The 23,302-nt window shown below is 45.2% G+C and overlaps 1 protein-coding gene across 1 annotated transcript in view; it reads right to left on the reverse strand.

Annotated features, from left to right (window-relative positions):
* The window catches only part of LOC146186004 (thrombospondin type-1 domain-containing protein 7A-like), a 330,413-nt gene that overhangs the window by 179,157 nt on the left and 127,954 nt on the right, over positions 1-23,302 (reverse strand). Inside the window, exons 19-23 of the mRNA XM_084606943.1 lie at positions 21,180-21,434; positions 16,618-16,738; positions 13,070-13,215; positions 4,826-4,984; positions 4,112-4,211 (exon numbers count right to left, since the gene is read on the reverse strand). Of these exons, the coding sequence (XP_084463069.1) occupies positions 4,112-4,211; positions 4,826-4,984; positions 13,070-13,215; positions 16,618-16,738; positions 21,180-21,434 (781 nt within the window). The remainder of the gene's footprint in view (positions 1-4,111; positions 4,212-4,825; positions 4,985-13,069; positions 13,216-16,617; positions 16,739-21,179; positions 21,435-23,302) is intronic.

Consider the following 23,302-nt stretch of genomic DNA (forward strand, 5'->3'; position numbering starts at 1 on the left):
AATTGCGTCGATTCCATCAACTAGAGTGCGCAGTCCGCTTCCGCCTGGCTACCGCGCCGTGAGGGAGCTTAAGTGTCCTCTAAATTTGTTTTAGACTCCAGAGATTCCGAGTCTTTTCCTCTCCCACTGGCATGCTTCCTGCCACCTGTGCACAGGGGATAAGAAGATTACCCACGATTTAGCGTCGTTATGCCATATGCGAAATAACTACGCTCAGGCCGGATATCATTTCGGTTTCGGCTCAACTGCGCGCTCGGTTTTCAAGGTCCAGCAGGTCTCAGACCAAGAACGGCGAAATCATTCGGATGGGAACTTTAGTTGTAGCCCAGTACAAACGTTTCGGGTAGCTTATTAGCGCGTGTCAAAAGGGCAGTGCGATAGACGTTTGGTCCAGTTGGATTTAGCACAGCTGACAGTTGCTTAAAGCGAAACAGACTATCGCGCTTTGCTAGAATTTTTGCAGAAATTTATATTTCTAAGCAGGTATTGAGAGTCCTGTTGTGAAGTGAGCAGTTACATTCTGTTTCACGCAAGAGTCTAAAAAAAGATGCGTAGAACGATGCACCTTCCTCCGTTGCTGTATCATTCGATCTTTACATTAGGGTCTAGAGAGTTCTGATCTGCTAAAACTGATGAGAAATAGATCTATTCCTCTACAAGACAAGATGTTTTATTTATACTGCGCAACGAAACTATAGCTGCCAAAACTTAGCTCCATCGGAAAAATATTTTTGAATCATCTGTTGACCGCCGTCCGTGTTAGGCACCTAGAACTACTAAAAGTTTCATTCAATGAAACTACATCTATACATGAAGTATATCTATATGTGAAGTATATCTTGCACTTTTTCATAATTGTTGAGGACACATGACGTGATTTTCCTTACCAGACTCCACAGCGTCTTCAAAACGCGCCTTTTGGATATTACGCCGAACCAGTTGTTGCACCCAGAATGCATTTAGCAGTACAGTGCTTCAAGTAAAACACATTAACGAGGAAAAAGACTTGCGACAGGACTGGTTACAGCTTTGATGCGATTTATTTTTTTGCCGCAGTAATATTTATGTTGTCTTTTCTGTGAACCTAATGGAGCTCAGCCATTAGGTGAGCCCTTTGTGAATAGTAAAAAGACGAAGAAAAAAATAATAGTAAACAGAGCACACAAGATTTTTCTGTATGGTACAATCAAAGTGTAGGGCCGCACGCTGGCTGCTTCCAGCAGTAAGAAATAAAGATTGCAAAGGTTCGCGGCAATTAATAGCAAAGACATAACAGCTTCCAAAAAATAGCATGTAAAAATGCCAGCGATGTTGGAGTAGTGCTCTAATGCAAGGAATAAGATTTATATGTTTTCAGGGGAAAATATTATCTTGAGGCAGAAGAGAAATATTTCCAGGCGGCTCGCAGAACCGAGTTTCACATGTAAGCGGAAAAACCTCTTTGCAATTGTTCAATAGGAGTACGTTGCTCGTAGGAGCTTCTCAAAATTGCATTTTGGAAATAAAAAAAAAAAGAAATTGTTTGTTTGGAAGCTGAACGTTGTTTACGCGAGTCTGGCACCATTAGCTGCTTCGTGGCAGAAAATAAAAAGTTGTGTGTTTACTTTTCAATATCATTGGTCTACTGAGATGCTGGTCTTCAATAATGGTTGTAGTCGTTTGTACCATAAAAAAAAAATAAGATCAGCTGCAATTTCTTCCGCGCTCTTAAGTTTAGATGATTGAAAAATTAGTTTTCGTTTCTCCAGATATCTGAGTGACATTCTATATTAACCCAGCACTGGGTCGTACTGCAGGCTGCGTATTTATGTCTCCTCGGAAGTTATAGTAAGTCGGTACATGTAAACATAAGAACAGAAATTGTAAGAAACGATAGTTGAGCTAATATTTGGCAAATCGTACTGTGAAGGAGCTTAAGTGTCCCCTAAATTTGTTTTAGACTCCACAAATTCCGAGTCTTTTCCTCTCCCACTGGCATGCTCCCTGCCACCTGTGCACAGGGGATAAGATAATTACCCACGATTTAGCGTCGTTATGCCATATGCGAAATAACTACGCTCAGGCCGGATATCATTTCGGTTTCGGCTCAACTGCGCGCTCGGTTTTCAAGGTCCAGCAGGTCTCAGACCAAGAACGGCGAAATCATTCGGATGGGAACTTTAGTTGTAGCCCAGTACAAACGTTTCGGGTAGCTTATTAGCGCATGTCAAAAGGGCAGTGCGATAGACGTTTGGTCCAGTTGGATTTAGCACAGCTGACAGTTGCTTAAAGCGAAACAGACTATCGCGCTTTGCTAGAATTTTTGCAGAAATTTATATTTCTAAGCAGGTATTGAGAGTCCTGTTGTGAAGTGAGCAGTTACATTCTGTTTCACGCAAGAGTCTAAAAAAAGATGCGTAGAACGATGCACCTTCCTCCGTTGCTGTATCATTCGATCTTTACATTAGGGTCTAGAGAGTTCTGATCTGCTAAAACTGATGAGAAATAGATCTATTCCTCTACAAGACAAGATGTTTTATTTATACTGCGCAACGAAACTATAGCTGCCAAAACGTAGCTCCATCGGAAAAATATTTTTGGATCATCTGTTGACCGCCGTCCGTGTTAGGCACCTAGAATTACTAAACAGTTTCATTCAATGAATCTATATCTATATATGAAGTAAATTATATATGAAGTATATCTTGCGCTTTGTCATAATTGTTGAGCACCCATGACGTGATTTTCCTTACCAGACTCCCCAGCGTCTTCAAAACGCGCCTTTTGGATAATTACGCCGCACCAGTTGTTGCCCCCAGAATGCATTTAGCAGTACAGTGCTCCAAGTAAAACATATTAACGAGGAAAAAGACTTGCGACAGGACTGGTTACCGCTTTGATGCGATTTATGTTTTTGCCGCAGCAATATTTATGTTGTCTTTTCCGTGAACCTAATGGAGCTCAGCCATTAGGCGAGCCCTTTGTGGATAGTAAAAAAACAAAGAAAAAAATAATAGTAAACAGAGAACACAAGATTTTTCTGTATGGTACAATCAAAGTGTAGGGCCGCACGCCGGCTGCTTCCAGCAGTAAGAAATAAAGATTGCAAATGTTCGCGGCAATTAATAGCAAAGACATAACAGCTTCAAAAAAATAGCATGTAAAAATGCCTGCTGTGATGGAGTAGTGCTCTAATGCAAGGAATAAGATTTATATGTTTTCAGGGAAAAATATTATATTGAGGCAGAAGAGAAATATTTCCAGGCGGCTCGCAGAACCGATTTTCACATGAAAACGGAAAAACCTCTTCTGAAATTGTTCAATAGGAGTACGCTGCTCGTAGGAGCTTCTCGAAATTGCATTTTGGAAAAAAAAAAAAGAGAAATTCTTTGTTTGGAAGCTGAACGTTGTTTACGCGAGTCTGGCACCATTAGCTGCTTCGTGGCAGAAAATAAAAAGTTTTGTGTTTACTCTTCAATATCATAGGTCTACAGAGATGCTGGTCTTCAATAAAGGTTGTAGTCGTTTGCACCATACAAAAGAAAAATAAGATCAGCTGCAATTTCTTCCGCGCTCTTAAGTTTAGCTGATTGCAAAATTAGTTTTCGTTTCTCCAGATATCTGAGTTACATTCTATATTAACCCAGCACTGGGTCGTACTGAAGGCTGTGTATTTATATCTCCTCGGAAGTTATAGTTAGTCGGTAGATGTAAACATAACAAGAGAAATTGTAAGAAACAAGAGTTGAGAAAATATTTGGCAAATATCAAGAAGAGCCGGAATTGGTTTTGTTTCGAGACTAAGCCTAAGATACAGATCGCATGGCTACCCCGTTGCGCATTGTTTGTTAAGATTACTTGGTCTGCCCTTACGCCCGCCTAAAAGCCATATCAATGGGTTTTAAGACCTGTATTTGAGTGACACTAGTTTATTCTTTGTCAACAAGCAATCATGATCGAGTCGCGGTAACATGATTTCATTGCTTTGTTGTGTTTGTGCTAATAATATGCCTATTTGTAACTATGAAATGGTATTTATTTTTTATTTATTGATGTTTGGGGGCGGGGGGGGGGGGGGTGACATTGTTGATTTCTTTATAAGTATTATTGAGAGGAAATAGGAAATGCTCACGAATTTCTCCAGTGTCACAGTTTCGGTTGCACGGCGACCATTCGGACCAGGGGTACAGAACGCAGCCTTGGGGACACTGAACGTAGCACTCTTCTTCCGTCTGCAATATGAAATGTGATTCAGGTAATCTTGCCCTTTCCCTGGTTCTCCGCCAACTTCTATAAACGCATGAAGTTGTATTACGGGGCGTGCATTTGGGTGACGCCCGCCAAGGGGTATGCATGGCAGGTATAACTTTCTTACATGTGTTTCGATGCTTCGATATCATTTTTACTGGTGTGAACAGAATCAAGCTAATAATTGAGGGATTAGAGCCCGTAAAACTGTTGTTGTTCAAGACAGTTACAATGCATTTAGGCTTATTAAGGATCGTCCGATCGCTATTTTATAGGCCTTTCAAAAGCATCACTGTGTATGCTGTCAAAAATAAACGTTTGTTTCCTGAGGGGGCACAAAGGCAAGCATGAATAGCGCTGAAGTAAGGAAATCAAATCCTGAGAGGGCTTCCAATATGCGAATGAGCAAGGGCTTTATTCGGCTAGTTCAGTACATAGTAAAATTGGGCACGCCTAGAGATTTCAAAAGATGCATCTGGTGCCTTATTTTGGTTTCGTTCATTATCTAAATACAAAATTACGAACCTGTAACCACTTTAAGAGCTCAAATAAACCATCAGGGTCCCTATAATTATCGCAGCAAGTAACCAAAAATTACCTGAACATTGTTTCCGACGACAAGCCAGTCTAGGGTGAGGAGTCCTCCCACGTATGTGGTGAAGTTCGCCAGGTGGCAGAAGCTGTTGTCTACCAGCGCATCGTCTGAACGACGACAGGTAACGTTGCGTTTGCGTATTCCGAATCCACAGTCAGCCCCCTGAAGTGGAAGATGCAATAAACTGCGTCAACTTTCTTGAATACTGCTTTGCAAATTGACGCGCAATGACGCAAAAGAAGCTGCATTTTACGCGTTTCCACGATTTTTTCATAATTAGGTATTTAGTTTGGCTCGCCTTAGCGTCAGGATGCTTTTTTTTTTTTATTTTCGCGCTTGTTGGAGGCAATTCGAAGCTCATATGTCTCTTCTGATTGTAATGCGTTTCTAAAGTGAACCTCTTACAGCTTATGGCAATGACCTAGTTCCGGCTTCGTTAAGTTTTGTACTCGTATATACTGTCGTGCTTGCAGATTCAGATCCCACCGCTGATCACCAGTTGTCGTGACGCTGGGGCTATGGCGACCCGGCCTTCACTTGGTAGCGTGCAGAGACTCCGGGTTGAAGAAGGACTGAAGCTTCGAAGTTGGTAAAATATGTACAAGCAGGTTTACTGGCACTTTGAGAAAACGTATTTACAAGAATATTTACATGAAGAAGAAGGGTACATCAGCAAATTGACAAGCGTTAAGAGTTCATAGCGAGAAGCGACTGGATGAGCCGTTTACCCAGGGCCCAGAGCGACATTTCGTGCTCTGCAGCGTCCTTAAAAACCCCCTATGTCCAACCCCTCTCTGAAGATGCTGACCAACCAAATCCAGGGCACGCCCCTCAGGTATCGGCATCCAATCGAACACATCACTGCACTGATGGTCTGAAGCACTGACTGGTCCGGCATTCATTCGTTGGGCGTGATCACTTGTTGGCGGGAAAAGCTTGGGAACGGCGAGGAGAGGAGGTACATTTCTATTCTTCAGCAAAGAAACCACAGGCTGGTTCTGGGGGTTTTACTTCTCAGAAACCCGAGTGCACGTGGCGCCGCATAGGGCTCCCAACATGGTCCCTTTTCGACAATTGCAAATCTTTCCTGCATTCCCGGGAAATCACTTAATGGCCGTATGAGTCATGCTCTTCTCTTGTCCTGCACGTCAGCGGACATGTCACTCTGTCGTCTCCTTTGGATAGGAGGCATTCATCACTGGAGGATAGCACTTCTCGACTGGAAGGGTGAACAAAAGAAAGCACTTCCTGCTATTTCCCGCAGGGGGACGTTTCTTTGTGTTTTTCCAGACGTTCTCTTGACAGGGCCAATTTGGCATTTGCAGGTTGTCCACAAAGCAAAACATGCTTACAAAACAGGATTCCTGGAAACAGGCTCACTTAGAGCCAATGGACCATCACCACATATTCACAAAACTTTTCCATGCCCACAGGCGAACAATAGAGCGCGCAAATGCGGATGCTTGGTCGTAACAGCCTCCTCCCCCGCCAGAAGAGACTCGGAGGGCAGCAGCCGCAGCTGCTGCATGAAGAGACGACTTAATGGCCTGCACGTGAACGCTTGAAGCTCGCTGTTGCTTGTCGCGTTGTCTTGATTGTTGTAGGCCAAATTGCTTGAGCTATCTGAAACTCAACCACATGTCGAAGCAAGCACTCGGCTCCCGTCTGAAGAGACCAGGTCAAAAGAAAACTGCCATTGTTGTTCGAGAAAAGCCCACTCTCAAGACGTTCAGGACCCACGTATGCCTCGAAAACCAAACGTGCTGCTTTACATAGTCATCTATATTCAAGCGCACGAAAAAAAAAAAAAAACCTGATTATCAATTTGGATACATGGTGAGGAACATCTCGGACCGCTTAGAAAGAGCGGCTAAGCGCGTCCGCATTCCCATTTAACTCCCCCTTTTGTATCTTATTTCAAAATTGTACTGCTGTAAAATCAAGCTCCACCTAAGAAGGCGACTGTTCTTCGATGTCGCAGTTTGCAGCCAAGCCAGGGGACAATGGTCCGTCTCTACGGTGAATTTGGCCCCTCCAAGATAGCACTGCAATTTTTGAATGGCCCATACAATGCAAGCGCATTCCTTCTCTGACGCGCAATAAGCCCTCTCTCTAGAACTCAGTTTTCTGCTCAAGTAGAGCACGGGGTGCTCATTACCGTCGTCATCTCTCTGGCAGAGAACAGCACCTAACCCTCGATCACTGGCATCACACTGGACCGTGAATTCTCGGCCATAGTCTGGAGCTCGCAATACCGGACGGCTAATCAGCACAGCCTTCAGGTTTACGAAGGAGGCTTCCTTTTGTTCGTCCCAGACTACATTTGTCGGTTCTGTCTTGCGGAGAGCGTCGGTCAGAGGGCTAGCCAAAGCTGAATAGTTAGGGATGTAGTGATTGTAGTACCCAGTCAGACCCAGGAATGCTCGAATTTCCGTCTTCGTGCTCGGCCGCGGGTAGTCTGCTACCGCAGAAATCTTAATATCGCTGGGTTTCCTGAAACCTTGACCTACATTGTGACCCAAGTAGTCCACGGTCGCCCTTGCCAGGCAACATTTCTCGGCCTTTACGGTTAGTCCAGCTTGACGCAAAAGGCTCAGTACAGCTCTTAGATGTACCATATGGTCCGCCCATGAGTCGGAAAAAACCGCAATGTCGTCTAAATAAGGCACCGCGAATGTTTCACACCCCTTTAAAACCCTATCCATGAGTCGGGAAAAACAAAATGGAGCATTTTTGAGCCCGAAACTCATCATTGTTGGCTGGTAGCTGCCCGTCGGAGTGACGAAAGCCGCGTATCTGCTGGCGCGTTCAGTGAGCGGTACTTGCCAGTATCCTCGAGTAAGGTCCAGCGTAGTCACATATGCCGCTCTACTGACCTGTTCTACTCTCTCCTCAATATTCGGAATAGGATACACTTGATCCCTGGTGAGAGAATTTAGCTTTCGGTAGTCTACCACAGGCCTAGGGTCTTTACCTGGAGCTTCTACTAAGATCATAGGCGAAGCATAATCGCTTTCCGAGGGTTTTATTACTCCCAATTCCAGCATGCGAGTTACTTCCCTATCCAGAATTTCTCTTTGCCTTGGAGAAAATCGGTAGCACCTTGATCGCACTGGCACGTCTGAAGTCAGCTCAATATCGTGCTCAGTCAAATCAGTTCTGCCTGGCCTGTCCACGAAGCAGGCCTCAAACTCTGTTATTATCTCGCCCAGATCGGACAGCTGGGATTTCTTTAGTTCTCCTCTCTGCTCCGTCTTTTTGAGAAGCTCCTGAGCGTTGCTTCCTTTTCCGCTGAGGCAAATCAAGTTGTCCCCCATCTCCTCGGGAAGGTTTAACGTTAGATTTACCACGGCTTCCCTCTGCACATAAGGCTTCATAAGATTGCAATGATAAATGCGCACTTCTTTACGCCTACCGGGAATTTTCACTGCGTAGTTAGTGTTAGAAAGCTTTGCAACGACTTCAGCCGGTCCTTCCCACTGTACTTCGAGCTTATTCTGCCTTGAACTTCTCAGCAACATCACCTGGTCCCCGATACAAAACGTCCTTTGACGGGCTGTCTTATCATAGTACACCTTGGAACGAGCCTGGGCTGACTTCATGCTGGCCTCAACGAGTTCCTTAGTGTTATGTAAGCGATTCAAGAGGTTCAGAATGAATTCTACTACTGTTGGGTCTTCTCCGCGCCCCTCCCAGGCTTCGCGCACCATTCGCAAAGGTGAGCGCAGTGACCTTCCGTACACCAACTCGGCTGGGCTAAATCCAGTGGATTCGTGCGGCACTGACCGCAAAGCGAAAAGCGCTGCAGGCAGGCAGGTATCCCATTCGCGCTTGTTTTCATAGCACAGTCCCCTCAGGACTCGTTTGAGAACAGAGTGCCATCTTTCTACGCTGTTGCTCTGCGGATGATGGATCGAGCTATGCACTACCTTAATGCCGCATCGCTCGAGAAATGAGGTGGTGAGGACACTCGTGAAAACGCTACCCTGATCACTTTGTACCTCGGAAGGGAATCCAACTCGTGCAAACACTGACAGCAGCGAATCCACTACACTCTCGGACGTCACCTCGCGCAGCGGAACAGCCTCTGGAAACTTTGTGGCTGGGCATAACATAGTGAGGATATAACGGTACCCTGACTCGGTCACAGGAAGTGGCCCAACTATATCTATTACTAACCGGTGAAACGGCTCGGTAATGATTGGTACTAACACCATCGGAGCTTTCCACTTATCTTGCGCCTTTCCAACCCGCTGGCACGTGTCGCATGACCGTACAAAATTTTCCGTGTCCTTAAAACATCCAGGCCAATAGTATTCTTGCAACAGCCTCTGCTTTGTTTTCTTTATTCCAAGGTGACATGACCACGAGCTGCCATGGGAAAGTCGCAGTAAGTCTCCGCGATACTTTTGGGGAACGACTAATTGGTCCCGCTCTACTCCGCGCTTATCCTTGAATAAGCGATACAGCACTCCCTTTCTCATCTCAAAAGAAATGTTCTTTGCTGTCTTAGTGGCGCGGTGGCGCTCTCTTATCTCCTGTATCTTGGGATCATTGGCTTGCTCCATAGCTAAGTCCTCTCGAGTTCCACTTAAAAGTCTCGTGAGATTACTAGACACTGGCGGCAAGAGGTTACTCTCAAGAACGTCCTCATTCCGCGTCTCATCAAGCTCACTTTCAAGTTGACTTATCTGAGATGCCTCGCTCTCAAAGTTTTCTGACCTGCTATCTTCCGCATTTACCATTGTTTTAACTGCCGTTTCCTCCGCTGTGGATTTTTCTGGAATGAGCAGTGTAGCTAGTTCTCGCGCCTTTGAACGTGTTAAGGCTTGCACAACTCTGTCTCCGAAAAGGATGCCCCTCTTTCGCAGCAGCATGTCCGATTTGTTGGAGAACAAATACGGATAGCACTTAGGAAGCTTTCCTGAAACGGCAGCCTCGGTTGTTAATTCGCCGAAAGGGCCCTCGATGACCACGTTCGCGATCGGCAAGCACACACTCTGTTCCTCAACTACCTGTCGGATCCATGCACACTGTCCTGTATAGTCGGAAGGCGATACATACGCCGGATGGACAACATCCATCGTTGCGGCCGAATCGCGCAGTACCTTGCAAGGCTTCCCGTTGACTACTAGGTCATGCAGGTAGGGTTCTAAAAGCTGCATATTTTCATCGCAGTCCCTGACATACGAGAAAGCAATCTTTTCTTTCCGGCAGTTGACGGCAATGTGACCCTGCTCATTACACCTAAAGCATGTGAGCGGCTTCCTAGCCTCAAGCTTATTCTTTGTGTTCTGCACGTTGGTCACTTCCCCACTTTTCTCACTGCCGTCCTTTCTAGGGAATTTGCCTGAAGAAACCTTCATTTCTTCGTTTCCAACTCTAGCAAAGTGCCTTTCCTGACGGTTTTTCATACTGAACTTGGGATTGCGGGGCCTATCCACTGCTGGGTTGCTGAATTGTCGGCGCGAAGCATACTCCTCAATAAGTTCGGCAGCTTCAGTTGCCGACTTAATTTCGCCTCGGTCCTGTAACCAATTTCTTTCTTTTTCTGGGAGGCAGTTATAAAACTGCTCCAAAAGAATTTGCTCGACTACAGCGTCCCTATCACTGTAGGAATCTGTGCTCTTTAGCCACTCGCCCAAATTAACTCTTAAATTGTACAGGAATTCAGGGTAACTCTCGTCCCTGGACTTAGTAGCTTTCCGAAAACGTTGTCTGAACGCCTCGGCGCTAAGCCTATACTTTCTCAGAAGGCAAGCTTTGACCTTCTCGTAGTTGTCCGCGTCCTCCTTGCTTAGCCGCGCGACAACCTCCGCTGCCTCGCAGGGCAGAACCGTCAATAATCTCTGAGACCAAGTGTCTCGCTGGAAGGACAGTTTTTCGCAGGTTCGCTCAAAGTTAGCCAGATACAGACCGATATCCCCTGATATCACATATGGCTGCATGTACTTTGACATCTTGAAATCTGCCTCCTTGTTGAGAAGAGGTACCGCTAGCTGGGGACAATTGCCCGACCTCTTGCTCAACTCTAGTTCTAATTTCCGGAGCTCAATTTCTTGGTCCAGCTTTTTTGCTTCTCTTTCACGCTTCTTTTCCTCTTTTTCCCACTCACGTTCGCGCTCCCTTTCCTCTTTTTCCCTCTCAAGTTCACGCTCACGCCTCTTTTCCTCTTTTTCCCGCTCTTTCTGCTCTTTTTCCCGCTCCTTCTGCTGTCTGAGCTGTTCCTTTTTTTGACCGATGAGGTTCCATGCTTCACTGAGCTCCTCATCATCGGCTCCCAAATCTGTGATTGCCTTTATAATCAAAGGTTTTCGTGCCAAACCACTTGTATCAATTCCCAATTCCTCACACAATTGCAACAGTTCCGGTTTCTGCAGCTTTTGTAGGTCCATGATCGCTCCGAGTGTCGGCTACTTCCAAAACAACAGTGCAAACTACCAAACCTAAAGGCGTTTCCACACTCTCTTTACCAGTTCTAAAATCTAACCCTGTTCTAGAACCTGGTCCACATCAGAAGAAAAGCCAAGCACTCACCCACACATGCGATCGATGTTCCGAGCTGCCCTCTTGTTGGCCGATTGTTGCTCCTGCTTGTTGCTTGAGATGCCACCTCCGATCACAAGGTGTTGTGGCTTGTAGCTTCAGATCCACCTCCAATCACCAGATGTTGTGGCTTGTAGATTCAGATCCCACCGCTGCCACCAGTTGTCGTGCTTGCAGATTCAGATCCCACCGCTGATCACCAGTTGTCGTGACGCTGGGGCTATGGCGACCCGGCCTTCACTTGGTAGCGTGCAGAGACTCCGGGTTGAAGAAGGACTGAAGCTTCGAAGTTGGTAAAATATGTACAAGCAGGTTTACTGGCACTTTGAGAAAACGTATTTACAAGAATATTTACATGAAGAAGAAGGGTACATCAGCAAATTGACAAGCGTTAAGAGTTCATAGCGAGAAGCGACTGGATGAGCCGTTTACCCAGGGCCCAGAGCGACATTTCGTGCTCTGCAGCGTCCTTAAAAACCCCCTATGTCCAACCCCTCTCTGAAGATGCTGACCAACCAAATCCAGGGCACGCCCCTCAGGTATCGGCATCCAATCGAACACATCACTGCACTGATGGTCTGAAGCACTGACTGGTCCGGCATTCATTCGTTGGGCGTGATCACTTGTTGGCGGGAAAAGCTTGGGAACGGCGAGGAGAGGAGGTACATTTCTATTCTTCAGCAAAGAAACCACAGGCTGGTTCTGGGGGTTTTACTTCTCAGAAACCCGAGTGCACGTGGCGCCGCATAGGGCTCCCAACATGGTCCCTTTTCGACAATTGCAAATCTTTCCTGCATTCCCGGGAAATCACTTAATGGCCGTATGAGTCATGCTCTTCTCTTGTCCTGCACGTCAGCGGACATGTCACTCTGTCGTCTCCTTTGGATAGGAGGCATTCATCACTGGAGGATAGCACTTCTCGACTGGAAGGGTGAACAAAAGAAAGCACTTCCTGCTATTTCCCGCAGGGGGACGTTTCTTTGTGTTTTTCCAGACGTTCTCTTGACAGGGCCAATTTGGCATTTGCAGGTTGTCCACAAAGCAAAACATGCTTACAAAACAGGATTCCTGGAAACAGGCTCACTTAGAGCCAATGGACCATCACCACATATTCACAAAACTTTTCCATGCCCACAGGCGAACAATAGAGCGCGCAAATGCGGATGCTTGGTCGTAACAATACAGAAGACACACTATTATCTGGGTTCTGACTGACACAGATGGGAAGTTGTATCGAATAGAACAAAAATAGGGTTTGTACAGTTTTGCGTCCCATGTTAGTAATGACATAATTTTATGATGGAAAGTCTAAAATAACTGAAAGCAATAACTTCCTGGTAGCTACATTTTCTCCAACTCGGCACAGCGTCAATTTTGAGGGGACATGAGGATAACAACATGACAATGGCTTCGTTACCCCTCGACGCCCTGCATATCATGTCAAGTGTACCGAGCAGATGGCATGAAATATTGCAAATTTTATGTCATCTCGCAAAACAAAAAACAACGACTTAAACAAACCACAATAAATCCTGTCATAAGGCACGTCACTCTGGTCTGAAATCTCAGTAGTCTTTTTGGTAATGTGCTTCTGTGAAGATGTCCTAATTTTGCCTACAAAATATCGCCTCCAATGCACCAGCAGGCAATTACTAGCGCGCTTTCGATTGTAACAATAATGATGAAGGTAGACCGACGTACATTCAGATCGCATTGCGACCATTCGCCGATTCTCCAATAGTAGCAAGGCCTAAAAGGACAAGGCTTCTTTTGCGTCAAGCTTCGTGGACAAGGCCGTCCGCTCTCGGTGGCATTCTGAGTGACTTCTCGGTGTCTGATTTGGTCGCCTGCGAAAAGAAAACAGTGTTACTAGGTGCCCTGTGGGCCCTACACTTTGCATTTTTTACGGCAGTCTCAAGAACCATAAAACCTTTCACCATAAAGAGGACCGCAGACAACTACGATAGAGAGTTCGAGAAAAAAAAAAAATTGATGAATCTTTAAAGTGATACCAAAGGTGCTCTGAAGCGACAAAGTTTTCAAGAAGTTTAAAAACACGCTCCTCGCCCTAATCTTGTCGCCCTTGCAAGACAGCTCATACGTGGTGTCTGCCACACTCTTTTGAATCTTTCTTGACGAAGAATTCGAGATGAAGTTAACTCGGTTTTCTGCTTCGGCTTGAGCGACACCTTCGGTTGGTCCGCTTATGGCCCCAATTTCTTCAAGGGGCAGCGCTCGGCTTCAAAGAGGGTGGAAGATTTCCAATCACCAATACGAAAAGAAGTTGGCGGTCTCGCGAGCTAAGTGCTACCAAATGCGCCGCAACCTCGCGACGTAAGCCCGTCTGGTGAGGAAGAACCACCGCTGGACGGACAGTTCAGGCACTTACTTGACGGATGTCAACTGTAGTGACCAGTGTTCAACAGCGGGATATGACTAATTAGGTAGGATACACAATGTCCCAAGAAATGCCTGAGAGCACATCCGTCAGGAGATTTTATGAAATGAGCTACCGTGGTCGAGGGAAGGGAAACGCCATCAACCAGAATGGAGGCGGCCCTAACGCCCATAGACACGAACGACAATCAGTCTGAGGAAAGTGGCGCATCAAGAAGGACAGCACTGCTGGTAAGACAGGACACAGAAAATTGTTTATTGACGGCGACTAGCCTGTTAAACCTGATAATTTCTTGAGTTCGGGGAGACGACATGGTCAAAGTATACGGGGAAGCCGAATAAAGCGTGGGAATGCTTCGGTTGCTTTGTTTTTGCTTGGCTTCTAGTAGCGAGGGCAGTTTTATGGAACACAGTGAAAGTTGTCCGGCGTCGCAGGAAACCTCAGGATATGGGTTGCGTACCTTACAAATACCAGGGAGGTGTGCCACATAAACTGTGAACCAGTGGTCTGGTAAAGTTATCACGATTGGGTGCTATGAAAAGTGCTGCATTTTTAGGCTTTAAATACCGTGCCCCGGATTCCGGAAAATGGTTCTACGCTGAGGGAAGATGTAATGCACTTTCGAATATGGTGAGTTTGTGCGGACTGCTGCCAGGGTACCATGAGCAGGTCTCAAAATAGGGACTGATTCGAGGATAAACTGAGCTCTAAAAACGCATACTTGATAAGCCAACGCACTACGGCCGGCGGTGGACGTGGGGAAGAGGCGACGCGTTGGCGACGCCGCTAGGAATGCCACTAGAGATTCGACTCCTCCAACACCGCGCCGCTCGCTCTTCGAAATTTTGAGACGCATTCATTGCAGTCTGGTCTATTAGTGCAGCCAAAGCTCGAGTTTCACCGATGCTGGCATCAACAAACGTCGTAGATGCTCGCTCTCCCTCTCTCTCGCGTGCGCTTTCTCGCATTTCTTTCGCTTTGTGAAACTAAAGTCGGCTTTTAGGTCCCGTGCTTTCTAACTTGCACAACTGCGTCTAGCGAAGGAAGAATTATCACGCGACATTTCTTTTTTCAGCTTTTGAATGTGCGAGCGGGGGATTCGTGGACCCCTGGCGTCCGTGGGACCCCATATGAGAAACAGTGCTTAACGCACACACAACTTACTCGTCGACGAAAAGCTTAATGCAGAGAGCTGGGAATGCTGGTGTCTCCTCAGTCAGTCGGAGGACGCCCGTTCTTCGGAAAAGCATCCCTAAGCAGAACTCTCATCTTCGAATGGCCCACCTTACACTAGGACTCAATGACAATTGGGCAGCAGGCACTTTTCATACATTACTACTGCCGCTAGCGCCTTCTGCCGCCCTGAATAAGCAGAGAAAACATATATTTATTCATCACAAGATGTACAAGGTTTTCCTTTAGATAAGTCCATTGAACATACCTCGAAGGTATGGCGGTAGCGAATCTGAATCGCAATCCCAGGGCTCCGAGCATGATTACACTCTCCTCAATATTTTCTTTACAGGGCTATCTTACTTCCGATTCTGACATCTGATTATGCGTTTCACAAAACTGTAGACCAATGTCAAATACTGCAGTAACGCTGTCACTCTGCAATCGTTCTGGGCTGTCTGTATACCCCGCGCAAGCCCATGCGGTTGGGACGAAACGGCTCTCTCGACCAAATTGAAAGTTTTATTTATTTATGTATATCCCACAGCGCCGTTAGACATTACAGTAGGACGGGATATATCTAATCAAAATAAAATCGTACATGCAGCACAGTTCCTCTTGACAACGCATGACAATAGTGCACACTTTTCTCCTCAATTTTGCGGCACACAGCACAGCTAAGCTTTAGTATATTGCTTTAAAATAAATAACAAGAAAGGGGACTACAAAGCAAATAAAATCTTAAGCATTCAGTGCTAAAAAGAAATTGTCATTACATAAAACAGAAGCCACACAAACTGGCAGATTATTCCACTCCTCCACCGTTCTGGGAAAGAAAGGATGTTTAAAATATTTAGTTTTGCATTGAAATGGCCGGATATTTTTCGGGTGGTTTATTCTTTGCGATACATAGCTTGGGGGCTGAAAGTAATTTTTGTGATACCAGTGCAATCTTGAAATATATTATGTAATAACTTAAAGCGGAGGCATTTTCTCCTATGACGCAACTCTTGCCATCCCAAGCTTTGTTTAGCACTTGTAATGCTTAGATTCCTATTACAATTACCTACTATCATTATACTTACCTGCTATAATTGCTACATGTCAGCAGGGCTTGCTTTGAACATTCTCAGATTCAAGGATAGCGAGTTAAAACCCTTGTCGTACTTCTGGACACTTCCCTTGCGTAGGCTTCTCAAAAGCCTACGTCGCCACCACACAGCCGATTGATGTCCCTAACTTATGCTTTGTGCCCGCAGACGTTTCCGCTACTTTCTCGTCAAGCATTCTTTTTCACGTCACTTCTTCGGTCAAGATGTGACGACGAAGCACAAATTAGCGTAACGAAAACAGAAAAAAAAAGGAAACGCTTGAAACACCGACCACCGAGACCCACTCGTAAAATTGCACCCATTACAATAGACGGCTAACCACTAGAGGTGCTTACAGTTTTAGCTTGAATATCAACGCATAGGCGAAGTTTTATCTTCACAATCCTCGCTGAAATTTTATGACATTGAAACATTCGCATGAGAAGTGGCTGTTTATGAGCTTTTGCCTTTCTGCTGTACCAGAAAAGGGATCGTACCAGCCTCCGTCAAGGTCAAGGGCTACAACCTTCAAGTCCCTCGTTTTTATCCTTTTCACAGACGGCACTAAATAAGGGAAGCTTTCTCACCAAACGTGTCGCAGGTCTGGCATTCTGTTTGGTCCCATTCTGACCATTCTGACACCTCGCAGTCGATGGGACAAGAGACGTTGCACTTCCTCTCGAGCGTATCGTTTGAAGGCTTCGTTTTCTGCAAAGCGCAAATAATACAGCATTGTGGGTTTAACAGCTGCACAGTAAACAAACGAAAAGAGACACATACAGGAATGGCTTCGCAAAGAAAAAAATAAAATACTGAATGCTCCTAATTGTCGGCATTTAGGCAAAATGCAGTGTTTGAAGCTGAACTAGCAAGTAAACTTTTCTAATGCAGGGAGGTTCGTGCATGAGCGCCAATAATATATGGTTTAGTTTTAATAGTGGATGTGATGTCACGCTCAGCCGAATATTAGCGACTAAAATTCTTGAAAAAAGCCTTACAGTCTTTGTCAAAATTTAAGAGCCCAGGGGTTTTGCATCTCAGCCACGCCGTACAGTCTAAACACAAATGACATCAGGGAGCAAAGGGGAGCCGCATGTTCTTTCGTGCCCTCCCTAAAGGGCACGGTATTTTGTTCGAACTCTGGGGCGGATTGTGACCCCTAAATATAAATAATGCTAGTCTACTGGCAACAGAGGCACATTCCCTCCTCAAGTCATATTTATTTCACACACTTTGCAATGACAGGATACTTTTAACGGCCGCACAAAACGTTCTGGAGTTAGCAATTAGGAGAAATTAAAGCTTTAGTTAAAATCTTGCTAATTGTTAGAGTTTATCATGTTTTTAAGTCCAAATCAACTGAATTTGCTGGCAATAAATATGCAATATTTATAGCGATGAAAGTCAACCCCAGAGCCTGGAGATAATGCCGCGCCCTTACAACGGTGTGCACTAGAGGACACTCTAACTCCTATTGAAGCAAAAGATTCACTACGCCAGGTAGTTTGAGCCGTCGGGTATGCACTGTTTTCACCTTGAGGGAGGTTTATAGGTCAAACTTCTGTGTAAAGCCTGGTGGTCGCTATGTGACTTTGGGGCATAGTCACATAGGGAACCAAGTGGCTTGTGACAACACTGCCAATGTCAAGGTCACGTGACCTGGTGGTCGCCATGTGTCTTTGGAGCATAGTCACGTAGGCCACCAGTAGCCCATGACCACTGTCAAGATCAAGGTCACGTGATGTGACGTCGGGTATGCACGCATTTCACCTTGACCGAGATTTAGAGGTCAAACTTTAGTGTTAAGCCTGGTGGTACCCATGTGACTGGGACTCAGTCACGTAAGCTACCAAGTGGCTCGTGATCACTGTCAAGGTCAAGGTCACGTGACCTGGTGGTCGCCATGTGACTTTGGGGCAGTAGGCCACCAAGCGCCCAGTGACCACTGTCAAGGTCAAGGTCACGCGAGGTAACGTCAGTGTGACTTGGAAGTACAGGGCGCTAGAGGGGCGATACGTGTACAAATAGGAGCCCCCGGGCTTCTGCCTAGGTTACAACACTGCGCGAGATAGAGAAGGACGAATGTCCTGTTACAGTAACGCGTCGGAACGCGAAGGCACGTCGGAATGAGGCCCTGAAAAGGCGGTGTGCCGAAGAGACAGGTGAAGAACGGGCTTTACCTGTAGCTTTCACTTCCCTCCAGGGTTAACCAAAGTTAAATCACCAACTAATTGTTTACTCTCTTATGTGCTTCTTAGTTTTTAGAATGTGTTGTTCGTAATGCATTCCCAGCGATCGAAAGTTTCTACAGGTAAGATTATTTTTTTGTCATACCATCCACTTTTCGTCCTACCATCTACAAGGGAAACAACTTCCATGATTGCTACAAGAGCTCCACTTAACGATTTAAAAGCGGACCTTCTGGGCTCTAAACGTTTCTCAAAGAGCATTAATTCATAGCAACAGAAAACGACAACCGCATTCTTTTGCGGTACTTTACGCGGAATGAACAAGTGAATGAAACAAAACAGGAATAGAAAGGTTGTTTCTCCTGCGCAGGGGCTCACTTACTCTGAAATGAGTAGGTGACAGAGTCACTATAAAGGAAGTTAGCTGTGCTGAGGAGTCGGAAGATGAATGGCGCTGTAGCACAATTCACATTGCCCAATTACAAAACAGTATTGTGGCTGGCGTCGCCAGTAGTGTTTCTTAGATAGTATTAAGCGTTCAAATGAAGACAGCTGCGCTTGTAAAAATGCAATGCTTGTAGCCACTAAAAAATAACTGGTTTCAACACTTGTTTGTTTGTCGAGCACAAATTTTTCCCTGAAGTTAGCGCCCAATTTTGTAAGACCTAACGTTCCCACATACGAGGTCGTCAAGGCACCAATACCATTTTATCTAAAGTATGCCAGTAGTGCATAAACCGATCTGGTTTATTTATGTATAATAATTACATGCCTGCAATATATATATATATATATATATATATATATATATATATATATATATATATATATATATAAAGAGAGAGAGAGAGAGAGCAGATGCATTTAGAAAAAGGAAGAGCTCGGTAGGAGGCACAGGTACAAAAGGGAAACAAGCCAGCAGTCTTTGAGGCCAATGAGAGCGTAGGGGATTGTTCTTTAAAAGCTTGCGCTCTTGACGTGAATTAGCTTCCTAATCATATAATTGATAAATTGTCACTAACTAAATAATTAGACGAAAAACACCTCATTGATGGGATTCAAACATACGACTTCCTTATATTGCGTCCGGTGTTCCCATCAATGATTACAGTGCTAATTCATGTCAACAGAAGACAAAACAAATCCGCGATAGTTTCCCTTGCCTTACAGACTACTGGCTTTTTAAAGTTAACAAACATGTATACCGGGTATTCCAGGCAACTTGACCCTAAGAAAAAAAAATTGAGATCGGCTGGAACCAAATTGAACACTGCTGCCAGGCCTCTTGAGCACCCCTGCCACTTCTTGTTTTGCATCTAATGAATGACTTTATAGGATATTTTCTTTTTCTAAATCAGTAACTATTCAATTCAGAGTTTAAATAGGGGTTATGGGACTTGAAAAGCTGGATGGAATTTTCAGAATCGCCATTTCATTGTAAGCAATAAGGAAAAAATGACGTGTATTTTTTTCCGAACTCTAAAGATGGTCCATTAAATAAATAAATAAAAAAAAGGCAGGGTACTAATGAATCCGGGTTCCACGATTGTTCTATTCTCAATCATGTTTTGAGTGAACAAAATCGGTTTCGACCGTAACTAATTCCATTGCCATGGTAGGCCGCTACGTTGATAATGGTTGCTGTGCGCTCGGCACTCTTGGTGCAACTTACAGGGTGTTACGTTTCCCCACCGACAAGTGGGACAGCTGACGCGGCCACCGCATAGCAACAGGCAGAACCACGAGCGGATCGGCCATTTCGGCGCCGTTCATCGGCCGCGCAACGCTTCCTCCTGCGGACAAGTCTCAACGTGATCCTGCCACGCGCCAAATGTGTGAGCGTGCGTGTGTGTGTAAACGCGGGCCAAGCCTGGAGCTCGTGAGAGAGTGCGCCGCCCTCGCCCGTCTGCAGGAGGTGGAGGAGATGCGTTCGGACCACCTGCGATTGAGTCATCGCCGTGTCTGATCATGCAGGGCTTTCTCCCTTTCCCTGTGAACTGGAAAACCTATAAAAAGCAGCGGCCGACTCCGCTGAGATAGAGACTGCTTTGACGCGCCGTTGAGACGACGCTAGACACCAGCTGTGTGAACGTGTCTGTATTCTCTCCGGGTCAGCTTCACTGCCCGTTTCTTCATAATGTTGCAGTAAAGGTTGTTTCGTTGGAAGACGCCTCGTCTTTGCTGAAACCGTTGATGCCGTCCGCCGTCCACGGAGCCGCCAGGCCAACGCTACCGAGGGGCCGCGCGCCGCATGTAACAACTGGCGTCAGCGGTGGGCTGAGCACGCGAGCCACGAACATCATAACTGGTGGCAGCGGTACGCTACCCAGGAACTCGCGACCCAATCCTAACAAGGGCCACGTACGCCATTTTGCTGACGCAAGTGAAAAAAAAAAATGACCGCAGAAATATATGCCTGCCGCTGCAAAAGGACCACAGAGCCAATACAATCATGTTCACAGCTGATTTCATTTACTCAAACCACAATTGAGAGGGGCACAATCGTGGCGCATGCGCTCTTCATGCCTTTTCTTTATTTCTTCTTTTTGTTCTTGCTATTTCGCGGGCTTTCATTAACACTCAATACGGTAAACGTGACTTTTTCTTATCACAAATGATATATTGGGGACCTCTGCACGTGCTCTCAAATGTTTCAAATTCAATGTATTGCCTAAATTCAATATTTAGTAAGTTATGAAAATGAACTTAAGATTTTAATTAATTGCAGCGCAAGTATTTCTTGTGGTGCGAAATACGGCTGGAAGCTGCATGCAACTGATGTCCCTCACTTGCCTTTAAATATGTTTTTGTCATTGTGTAGATTTGGCTGGGACACCATTTATACATATACGCACTGAGAATTGCTTCCTTCGAGAGTCGCTACATCCTATATAGCGGAGAAAGGAGAGAAAAAAACGAGTACCGCTGAAATAAGCGATCCGGCCTGTTACCACACTCACGGGATCACAGTAGCTGTAGTCCACGCGCAGACCATCCGAATCCCTGATGCAATACAGCGGAGTTCTGGACGTCCCTTCTCCACAGGGTGAGTCACTGGTCACGTTACACGACGTCTGGCCGCCCAGCTCCCAGTGATGCCGGAGACACACGTCGGTCTCTTCCAAGTGGTACGGACAATGCTTGCCGTGCCTGTGGGAGCGAAGCACTAGGCGTGTTCGCCTACGCTCAGTGATGTTTGCTTCAGTTGTCGGGTCCTGAATTGAGAAGAAATGAAGAAATAAACACTTTTCAAATAAAACTGATAACTTCAGCTGTCTTAGGTCCCCTGCTCTAAGGGGATACAGTTCTCGTTTAAAAAAAAAAAAAAAGAGCATAGATCGAGGCTTCGGAATTTGAAATAAACATAACATGTTGTGATATCAGATCGTTACGACCTTTTCAGATAAAGAGTACAATCAAACAAGAACCGCAAAGCACACAGAATTCAATTTGTAGTTCTTTGCCGATATTTCTGAATAAAGCCAATCTTCTACTCCACTTCGCTGACGCGCAACCCCTTCTTGCTATTGCAGAGGCCAGATCGTTCCTATGGGCAATTACTCTAACTTTTGGCCAAGAAGAGAAAGTAGTGTACTATGAAAAAGCCGTCTACATTGTTTTAAACTGCGGAGTTAGGTTTTTGTAAACGAACGAAGGAACAAACAAACAAACAAACAAACAAACAAACAAACAAACAAACAAACAAACGAACAAACAAGTTTTCTGTCCTCATCCTCTTTGTACCTTTGGGGTCTGTATCTTAAGTCGTTCTTGTATACCAAACCTAGTTTATATCTTTTAGGTGAGCGCGCTCACGAGCTTCGAAACGTTTTCCCGAGCTGACTTGGCCCCCATTTAGCATGCACATTTGAGACGCGAAGCGACACCCTTTGAGACGCTCGAAAGTTGCACGTCCTCAAGAGCGTAAAAACAGCAGAAAAATTAATTATATATATCTGTCGTTGCACCGGCGAAATAAGGGCATAATACCTAGGTTCATCCGTAAGAATTCGCAAAAACGTTCTCTTTTTTTTTGCAAAACGTGAATTTTTGTAAATTGGTTTGTGTCGTAGAGGCTCAAACTAAGAGACCGTAATTAAGCCTTGAATAAAAATATTTGAAAACCAGCTTACGTAGGTGGTTGGACCAAAGTTTAGTGCAATTTTGACATATTAAAATTGTTTCTCAAATTTGGTGATTGCGATATTATACGGGCTTGTGAAAACCGATTACACATCGCAAGGCGGATGTATGCCACCGGCACATGACTTACTCCATTCCACCAGTAATATTGAGGGCGAAACTAAACTTTAAAACCAAGAAGTGAGTCGCCCATCGTGTGAGAAAAAGAAAATAAGAGGATGCTCATGTTTTAAATTAACCGCAGCAGCGATAACACCTTTAACACCCCCTTTAATTATTTAATATTTTGGCATTCAGAGGCTGGCCCAGTGTTTCGCAAAGTGTTAAATGTTTGTAGTTGGTTTGAGTTTGAGAGAAAGGAAAGCCGCAGTGTCTGATTTCTCGGTGCCCTACTGAAAAGCGAAAAGTTCTACGGGGCAATAACCTCACACAATCTCACATAGACTCTCATACGGTGCACATCATTATCACAAAAGCTCTTCCATAATTTATGCGAATGTACAAGCAACTATAAGATCTTACACAATTATATGCAACTTGTATGTGATTTCTTACGTGAATTGAGTGAGACTGTGTGAGAAAATGTGAGGTTATTGCCTCATACAATTTTTTCAGTAGGGTGGTTACTTACACTCAAAATGAATGACATACAAGTGAAAGTATATATCCATCCCGGAGCCTACCCCAACGACTGCGAAGAACCTTGCGTTCATCATGGCCAGACACTCACCACACCTTAATCTCTGGCAGTGGAATATGGGGGGTAGGGAGAATAGAAATGAGTATTATGCGCTTTGCAATTCACAACACCACTGAAAGGGCAGAAACTGAATTGCATTTTTTTGCCAATTTGTGAACGAAGTATACATAGATATGTCCGCGTATCCAGTCGATTTTTGAGCCTTCAAGATAGATTCAAGACAGACTGGACGTGGATGAA

This window comes from Amblyomma maculatum, chromosome 6 (assembly GCF_055883805.1).
Source record: "Amblyomma maculatum isolate TAMU_Amacu chromosome 6, ASM5588380v1, whole genome shotgun sequence".
In the NCBI taxonomy this organism is placed as follows: Eukaryota; Metazoa; Arthropoda; class Arachnida; order Ixodida; family Ixodidae; genus Amblyomma; species Amblyomma maculatum.